Raw genomic sequence first — 9,955 nt, 5'->3', positions numbered from 1 at the left:
AGACTTTTGGTTGTGGCAATGAATGCCAATCCAGTGTGTAGAATTTTGGAATGTGAATGGTTTGTCTTCTTATATTAGAAAGGGATAGTTTTTTATTTGAGCATGTAGGAGAATAATCAATGCCTGACAGACATGTAAGATGCTTAACTGAAAGATTGCATAACTCGAAAGGTATAAGAATCCAGTCTCTTGGGTGCATCTACTATTCACCATGAAAAGCATACCTTTTTTTACCGTTACATATAAAAAGGAAAGGTGATACCAAAGTTGCAAAAACATATGCAATATTTGAGGGGAAAAACAGAAAGATCCAAGGAGCGAAAGATTTTTGTATGCACTGCATGTTATGAACACATTATTTCAGTACTCCCTCCGTTTCTTATTATAAGAGACGAATAACCGAATTACGTTGATCAAAAAAGCAGTTAAAATTAGTTAAGAACAATCAATGTGTAAAAAATATAATATTTTTTCCAAAAATACCCTCATTAATAAGGAGAGAGAGCATGAGAGAGAACAATTAATTATTGAAAGAAAGAGAAGTAGGAGGAGAGAGTGTGAGTTGGAGACAAAATATGGGTAAAATAGGAAATCAACAAAAAAAAATAAAGACAACTTTTAAGTGTCTCTTATATTTAGGAACATATCATAAGTATCAAATGTCTCTTATAATAAGGAACGGAGGGAGTACTTTGTTAAGTATCAGTTGAAATACCTTTTTTTTTTTTTTTCCCTAATTCAATTGCATTGTTTGTAGATTTTCATGGCTGTACTAATGTAGTAAAATGTGTACAAGTTTCAGACCACCTTCGATCATTTAGTGAAAGTTCTATCAAAGCCAATCAAATTCCCTGATCAACCCCTTCTGCATATAATATGACTCTCTCAGAAGGTTCACGTTTAAAGGAAAAGTGATACCCTTTTCCTTGTGATTTCGAGGTCGGTGGTAGTAGGAGAGAAGAAACCCAGGACAAAGCAAATTTTTTTCCCTTCTCTGCTCTAAACGCTCGCAACGCTGTCTTCTTCCTCCGGACTACAAGCCCTAATCGATAAGAAGAGATTAAGAGCTTTTTGATTACAGACTTGGTTCAGCAGCCATCGAACAGCTTCTCCTCCCTGTCACCAAACAACTCACTCTTCATTGGACCCAATCGTCTAGCAATCCTCCTACCTATTAATCAAATAATCCCCTTTTTCTTCACACTCCATGAACCGAGTTTTTGATGGCAGAATAATCTCCTCCGATTCTTCATGCCGTTGTGCGCTGCGTGTTTGTCTACCTGGCAATTTTTTAAATAAAATAATTTTAATGATCCATTTTAACGTGTCAGCCAGCCCCGTAAGATTTCTGTTAGCCACATCATCAGAAAACAAACAGCGTTAATATTCAAGGACTAATGCCTTTTAATGTTAAATTTATAATACTCACAAATTAGTTTTCCCTTGAATTTATTATAAGATTAAATATGTTTTATCATGAATGACACGGAATCTAAAAAATTAACCGTATTGTTAGCAGTTGGTTATAAATTATAAATTCTATATTTCATATTTATTTTGAAAAAGTGGCTATTGAAATTTCAAAAATATTCAATAATAATTTTTGAATAATTAAAATATAATGTTATACAAGCTACGGGAGGAAGCTAATCTAAAGTACAATTCTTGAACTAATCAAAGGCCCGAGAATTTTGTTTGATTGGTAATTTCTGAAGAATAAAAGTTAAAAGGGTACAAGCAATCAAGTTTTTGAATTGTACCGATGAATTTGTGAATTTATATTAAAGTCCTCAAGAATAAAGATCATTCTTTGGAAGCAAATAATTGTTATGTGGAAATAATAATAGCAGTTAGTTTGTGTGTCAATAGCATGTTATTTTGTTCAAGCTGTTAGGTGACCACCTATGTTAGTATTACATGGGGAATGTGGCATGTACAAATATGAAGAAAAGGATAATCTGTAAAAACTGAAGAGTTGAATGGAAAGCTAAATGAAAATATTGTAACATACTATCTCCGGTCTTTAATATAAGTGCTAGTTGACTAATTTGAGTATATTAAAAAAATTAATTAAGTTAGTTACTTGTAATAAATAGGTATTATCTTTTCTAAAATATCTTTGCTAATCAAGTGTATTAACTAGAACTATCATTGTTACAAGGACTACCTTAGAAAAAAATCAATATATATGAAAGGTAAAATGGATTGAGGTCTTATATTTAGAATTACGATAATAGTTAAACGAGCTTTTGTATTAAGTACTGGAGATAGCCCCCCTCCACAGAGCCGAGCCTATTTCCATAATTTTGCCATTTTGTCACTGTTGTTGAAGCATATTTGATAAGAGGTATTTCCTGATAAGGAGATAGGCATTGTAAATTGCAATAATCAAATGTCTTACACTAAAAAGAATTGTTCGCATCTTTAGTCTCTCGTCTAATCTAAGTCGTAATTATTATATGTTGAGTCATATAATTGTAAATGGTTAATTCTTTTAGACAGATAAAGACTTTAGATTTCGCTCTTTGCTTCCTTAGTATGGTTTTGCCACATCCATTTATCTTTAAATAATAAAAAAAAAAGATATCAACATTTGTGTCTCAAATGGTTAAGAACTTGGGATCTTAAAAGATGAAATAAGAGTCAACGAAATAAAGACGTCACTTTAAAATTAAAATTATAGATTTATCTAGAACTTCAGCGTTTAATCTATGTCTCACCAGGTTCTTTCTTCTGTTGCCGAATTTGGACGTTTGAGGGTGTTAGCCATTATATGTTTAAGTTTTTTGCATTATGGATTCCAATTGTGCATGCACATTCATGTCACTTAGGTGCTAGTGTTTGAGCATCCAGTGAAGTGCTCATCTTTTCATGATGACTCAGCACCATGAATGAACAAGGACTGCTTCACTATTGTGCAGACATGAGATATCACACCGGCTCTGTACGAACAATTGTCCATGCCTTTACATTCTTCATGTATTTCTCATGTGTGTGAAGTTGTGTACTGTTAAGTTACAACAATTGTATAAGCATAACTTCATTTTCATATGCACAGACCAGTACAAGACCAATGCTTGAATAATAAAAATAGTAAACCTGTAGTTTGTAATAAATTTTCTCTACGGCAAATGGCAAAATTCTATCCAAGAAGACCAATGTCTTGTGTACAAAAGAGCGATGGTATTGATCTAAGTTTACGACACTGTCTCTGAGAATCACAAGCATTACTGGAAATTGACAGTACTAACTTGACTGGGGTCAATCACAATGCCCTCAACAGGTGCTAACCGCCTGCGACTTCGACGTCTTGTTAAGGATGGAGGAGCAGATATTTCAACACTAGGAGGCACAGGAACTTGCCCTGAGTGTCCAGCAATGCAGAGGGCACCCGTATCATCTTGCTCCCAATATACTTCTACCATAATCCCTCTGGGGTTTTCAGCAGATTCAGTTCCTGGAATCCCCACAAACCTTGCTCCCACAGGTATCTGCATGTTAGAGTCAAGCACGTTTAGGGCAAAACATGGAGGATGGACCGCATGAGATGGTGAACATTTTTATCAAGTTTTTATGTTTAGATATGTGTGCTAATTATCTGACGAAAACTTTGAATAGCCCAGATATTCGGAAGTGTAATTGAGTTGAAGCAAGAAGAGAGAAAAAGAGGGAGAGGCAGTGCTCGCTTTTGCCTTTGTAGGGTTCATAAAGATCAGTTTCACTTCTCCTTCTCTGTTTTCACTTCAAAAAGATCCTATCCAAAGTACAATTCTCATAGAGCCAGACTTTACAACAACAGAATACAGTGGAACTTACCTTAACAGATTCACCAGAAGTCAACGTCAGAATTGTCGAGCTCCCTTCAGCCGTAGCACTTTCTAGCTCTGCTTGTCTTGCAATATTCAAGAAAACCTCTTCGAGAGTTGCAAGACCCAGCTGGATGTCAGATATGCCAAATTCTTCTTCTCTATCTTGAAGTTCCTCGAAAAAGTTCTGTTTGAGAAGCAATAGGAAAAAAAGCCACATAAAAAAAAATAAAAAATGGAGCACATATTTTACGAAATAACTTATCCAGAACCATTGTGTTATGACTCGTGGGTTGTATCTGCTTAATTCTCATTGCATTTCCAGGCCACCTTGACCTCCCTCAGATTGATGTTAAAAGTTATTTCAGTAACAAAAATGGGTGCCTTATTGAATTGATTTGGCATAAACACAAGCATTTAATGTCTGTAAAGAATTGTAAGTCAAGGAGTTATTAAGTAGAAATTTTCATATAACAAGCCATAAAATTGGCTTCTCTGTCAAGTAAGTTGCCGTCACTTATTGCCTCTAAGGAAAGGAATGATGACTCGTTGATAAGTTTAAAGCAGACAAAGAGGTCATCATGACACAAGCAAGTGCACTAGCATAAGCAAGAGAACTACAGAGAAACATGTTTCCATTTTGATCAGTAATTGGCCAACAGTTAGATTCGAACCCTCAGTGACAAAACGGATTAAAAGGTAGTACCAATAAAATCCAGAACATGAAAGCTTACCATCAAGACTCCCTCCCTATCATGAGGAATCACATAAGTTAAGTAGGCACTGTTCTCTTCTTTTGGTACCACATCTAAATTCTGTCAAATTATTTCAACGGTCAAAGATCAATCCTTCACAGGTCTAATAAATATTTAACCATCATAGTTATTCAACTTACATTCTTGAAGAATTGCTTCACTGTCTCATGATTTCTTGTAGGAGTTGCATCTCTATTGGCAGGACTTTGTTCAAAATTGTTTCCATGGAAACTGATATTAGCTATAAAACCAGTACCAAAACGTGATTTTAGCCGTATTGAGGTGCCAATGCAACGAAGTTTTCCTTTTGCCATGATTCCTATGCGGTCGCTTAGAATGTCAGCCTCTTCCATAGAGTGTGTTGTAAGGACAATGGCACGCCCTTGTTTTGCATTTTCGATTATGTCCCACACATGCCTCCTTGTTATTGGATCCATGCCAGTTGTCTAAGCATAAAATCAAATGAAAAATCTCATAAGCAAGTCAGTAGAGCTTCTAAATCTGGCAGGAAATATCCTAGCATGCATACCGGTTCATCCATAATGACTAGCTTGGGATCACCAATTAGGGAAATGGCAACACTGAGACGACGTTTCATTCCCCCACTGTAGCTTCCAGCTCTCACTTTGGCTGACTCTGTGAGTCTCACTTCTGCTAATGACTTTTCAGTAAACTGTATTTTTCAGAATAACTTGAATTAAACAGTAGAACCAAATAATGTTGTTGTTTATACTCTATGCGCTACCTTTGCAAATAGATTCAGGGTGAAGGCAAGAACTGGGAAATGAGTATAGGCTAAAAGGAACATACTGATTTGATAGATGAAGGGGGAAGCCCTTTAATGCTAGCAAAGAGATGTAGGTGCTCTTGACCAGACAATGCATCCCACAAGATATCAAACTGCGAATTAAAAAAACCCAATAAAGGGTCAATCAGAATTTCAATGACATGGAGAAGTCATATCAGTTGAAAATCATATCATATTACTTGAATATTCATTGAAGAAATGAGGTGTAATTTAAAGCATGCCTGCATGCAACAAACACGTAGAGATGCACAGAGAGATATAGTGAGGGAGAGGCAATCACCTGGGGGCAGACGCCTATAAACTTTTGAATGTTTGACATGCCAGTGGAGCTTCTTATGGAGTGTCCGTATATCAATGCTGTTGAGTAGGTACATGAGAGTGTCAGTAAAGTCTTCTTAACCATTTAGTAAAATTGATCAATGATCCAAATATGGAATATGAGAGAGAGAACTAGAGAATATCACCATCTCCATCGGTAGCCGGAGTTATCCCAGTCAAACAATTAATAACAGTAGTTTTCCCAGCTCCATTTGGTCCCAGAAGACAAAACAACTGATCCTTTGCAAAATTTACCCATAAGCCCTGAAAGTAATTTGCAAATTGCAATCATAATTAGCAAATTATTATCATCATAATACCGGTAACACTCATCAACAAATCAAAAACAATCTTCTAATGCATTGACGAATAAGACATGTTGACACGAACATAGAAAGGAAAAGTGAAAAGATCACCACAGGAGAAAAAAGGGGGGGTGGGGGGAAGCATATTAGTCACTGTGATCCAAACAAGAAAAACTCATGTAAGAATACTCCTGCATGTTCCTGTTTTGTGTAAGATAAGGATAGTTCATGCAGGACAAACAGAATAAGAAGGGGAAGAGAGGTAAATTTGAGAGAATGTTTAAAAAAAAATGGAGTGAGAATTTTAATGATAGGGAGAAATCAGATAACAGAACTCAATAATAGTCCCCAAGAGCCCAATAATAAATCCAAATTTCAAAGTCCATCTAACCAAAGTACACAGTAATCCTAAGTCGAACTTCACAAGTGCGTTAACCTGAATTGTATTTCCTAATTTATAATAATTGACCAGATAATAATAAATCATAAAATGGCATTACTTCATATAAATAATATTTGCATCCCACCGTAACTATTCCACTTCTCCTTCACTCAAGCTCCCTTTTTCATTAAAAAAAAAAAAGAACAAAACAAAACTATGTCGAGAGTATTGAAATATAGGAGTGACTGACCGAATGAAACAACATACAAAATCATAGCACAAAAAAAGAGGAAGAAAATTTCTTCTGGTGCCCAAATATACCAGGCCAAAACGTTAATAGTAAATTATTCACCTTAACAGCGTGGAAAGCGGTAGTTCTTTTGCATTTACAGCAGCAACCAATGGTCAATGCACCAGGATATGTCTTTGCAAGGCCACGTATCTGAACAGCGACATTTGGGTCTACCATACATTCTGCTGCTTGCTGCTTTACAACGTTTTCCTCTTCAAGGACATCTTCATCATCTGGTGTGATATACTCTTGTGGTGGGACTGAGCCTACACAACTACAAACCCCACCCTCTACAAATAAATGGAAAAGGGAGTACTAGATCAGTCACAAAGAATAACTGAGAAGAAAGAAATGCATAGCGCCAACAAAATGACAAGTTTTATCACCTCTCACTTTATCTCCTTTTCCCATCCAGTATCCGGGCTTTAGGAAATAGAAGACTGATTTCCTTATGCCAGATGCATTCGGCATTATGTTATCAAAGTAGATAGCCAGAATAAACCACAGAAAGAATGTACCCAACAGCCACATATAGATACCATTCTGTCAATGAAAGGAAATAACAGTAACTGTTAAGGAAGTGACACAAGTGGAAACAGGGAAAATGAAAGCCCACAGAAACTAAATGGGAATAGCTAATTTTTGGAAGCTGCATTTCAGATGTTGGGGCCTAGAGGTCAAATTAATGCATACAATTGTTATGTAACAATCCTCGTCATTTGGAGCACATTCTCCCCGTTTACTCCATCTAACACCATCGTCTTCAGGAGTGGAAGTTGCTTGCGAAAGCACATTTAGACCTTGAGCAAATGGATTTGGTGGGAAAAATGACCAGACAACTCGGAAAGCCTGGGAGCTGTCATTATCATATGGATATCCCGCTTGCACAACGATCTGCAGATAGAACAAGCACAGACAAAAAGAAGATTAGTGTCTTTCATTCTATCAGATCAATAATCCTTATCTAGAATGTTAAGAAAGACCCTTGCCTGAGTAATAAAGCCGATAATAAATATAGAGAATCCCATTGTTGTGGCTGAAGATGATTTACGAATGAAAGCAGATAACATGAAGGCAAATCCCATCTAGAATCAAAAGTGATGAAGGACAGTGTTATTGAACCTCGGAAAAACAAAGGAAAGCACCCGCAATATAAAACAGACATAACAATGAATTAACAGACACTGTGAAATAATGAGTTAGACGATTCCGGGAAAAAATCTTACCATGCTGAGTTCAAAAAGGAAGAACAGAAGAAACACGACTGCGAAATTGTTTTTCAGGAAAACATCGAATTGAAACATCATTCCGAAAAGAACTATGAGAAGTGATGAGATGAGTGTAATAACTGCCTCCCAGGTAAGCCAGGATAACCAGTAAGCAGAGTCATAGAGGCCCATCATCATCATTGCCTGTGAATGGAAGGACCAATGAAACGATACCTATGGTTAGGGGAAAATGTCTCTTCTGGAAGTAAATAAACTTGAAATGTCAATCTCGCAAAAATAAACAATAATAATAAATAATATAAATGTCAGTGTGTCTTTACCTGACGAAGTTTATTTTCTTTTTCTGTCACCAAGGAGCCCATCTGAAGAACAAAGTTAAACATGGCGATGGCAAGGAAAAATGCTGGACCTACTGAACCCACCGTAGAGAAAAATTCTACGGCAGGGTGTGCAAATTCTTTGAAAGAAAAGCTCCAGCTGAAGGATGGATCTGATTTTGTATCAACTCATCAGATAGATCACAAATTTTTCAAGTCCAGAATAGGCAATGGAATTTATTATCATTCATTCCACGAAGATTGATGGTTGATCAAAAAAAACCACAACAATAAATATTAATTTATACCTCCAATCAGGTATCTAGCAATTTCACGCTCTGCCGCAAGCTGAAGTGGGAGTTGAAACGAAAAAGTGGGGTCTTCATAGCGCCCTCGCTTTTGTATAAAGGTTGAATTTGTCTGTACACCATAGCCAATGGCAGTCGCATTTTTTTCGTTGAAATGTAGAGCACCTGGACAACGCATAGGATCATTAAAAAGCCAGTCATCCACTTCAGCTGCATTGCCAAAGGATATAACCTGCACAAAGGGGCAGCCAAATAAATTCAATTGTCCTCTTGTTACAACCGACAGAATCAGAGGTACCGCCAGATGTGCTTTCAGACGAATATCTCTTATGAAGACGTGTCATTTGAAAAGAATCAAATTGAAACTAAATAGAGCCAAATCTCACAGATAGACCAGAAGCGAAGCGAAGCCTAGATGAAGAAATCATTCGTGATTTGTACCTTAGAGGAAGGTATGGGCCGGCCAGGATTGTTAGCCATGATACGATTGACAATGGTCTGAAATTTGGGGTTCCCATTTCCGCTCCAAACAAAATCATAGCAGGGAAGTTTAACAAAGAACTTCTCCTCACAGGGAGTAATCGGAGGAGAGGTCAGCGTGCCAGGATCGGTGACGCTCTCGTTGGCCGTAGACGAAGAGTAGCGAGCCTGAATGGCCCTATCTATGGCAAATATAAGGAACATGAAGAAGAGTGGAGAGAGAAGTTGGAGGAACGAAGCCTTCCTGTTGCGCCATGAGAGCAAGAAGTTCTTCTTCAAAAGCGCTGTGTATTGTTGCAAAAGCAGGGGAAGACCGCTCTGCAAAATCATGTCGTTCAAAACGAAGAAGAACGGTTTCTCTTCGTTTACTCTATTTAAGACAGCCCTGAGGTGTGGTTTTTATAGTATTCATACTCTTCAAGTCGTCATCAATCACTGCGATTTCTGAGAATTTAATTAACCAAATTGAAGATTTTGACTTTTGCACGCGATTTTGCGCCATAAAAATCCCAAAGCGCGGCTTTACTGCTGACGTGGACGCTCCCGTGTTTAACGTTTACCCTTGGGTTTGTCTTAAATTACGAGCTAGGCCATCGTCTTTCTGAAAGAAAATGACGGATGGATTATAGGATATTTAATTGGATTAGTTTTTTTTTTTTTTCTTGGGGTGAATTTAATTGGAGTTGTTATGATGTGGCGGGAGTGTTACTTGCGCCTTAAGGAAGCCAGTTCAGCCACGACATCGTACGTACTTTGACCTTTGGTTTTAAAATTCAGTTATTCCGCCGGAACCGTTAAACGTCATTGATATTAAACTCGATTTGGCGCCCGAGATCAGACAAAACATGTTGCTCGCTAGTTGCTACGTTAGACAAAACCATTCTGACGGCTAAACAAAACAAGGCCATTCTTAAAATCGAAAGCAATCCACCAAGAAGCACCAGAACTGAGAACT

General features: G+C 37.2%; 1 protein-coding gene across 1 annotated transcript; it reads right to left on the bottom strand.

Moving 5' to 3' along the window:
• Nucleotides 1-2,890: 2,890 nt before the first annotated feature.
• LOC114721715 (ABC transporter A family member 2) lies at nt 2,891-9,379 on the bottom strand. The gene is made up of 16 exons (XM_028907562.1): nt 8,962-9,379; nt 8,521-8,752; nt 8,216-8,385; nt 7,893-8,078; nt 7,656-7,751; nt 7,360-7,560; nt 7,053-7,209; nt 6,727-6,956; nt 5,834-5,951; nt 5,650-5,726; nt 5,372-5,461; nt 5,091-5,234; nt 4,702-5,007; nt 4,541-4,621; nt 3,817-3,993; nt 2,891-3,491 (listed from the first exon to the last, which is right to left on the bottom strand). Exons 1-16 carry the CDS (start codon nt 9,328-9,330, stop codon nt 3,228-3,230), a joined length of 2,898 nt encoding a protein of 965 aa, XP_028763395.1. The 5' UTR covers nt 9,331-9,379; the 3' UTR covers nt 2,891-3,227.
• Between the last annotated feature and the right edge of the window lie 576 nt (nt 9,380-9,955).

This window comes from Neltuma alba, unplaced genomic scaffold, assembly GCF_004799145.2.
Source record: "Neltuma alba isolate B1F8T4 unplaced genomic scaffold, ASM479914v2 tig00012062_pilon, whole genome shotgun sequence".
In the NCBI taxonomy this organism is placed as follows: domain Eukaryota; kingdom Viridiplantae; phylum Streptophyta; class Magnoliopsida; order Fabales; family Fabaceae; genus Neltuma; species Neltuma alba.
Note: the sequence above shows the minus strand (reverse complement) of the source record. Positions and strands in the feature narration are given on the sequence as shown.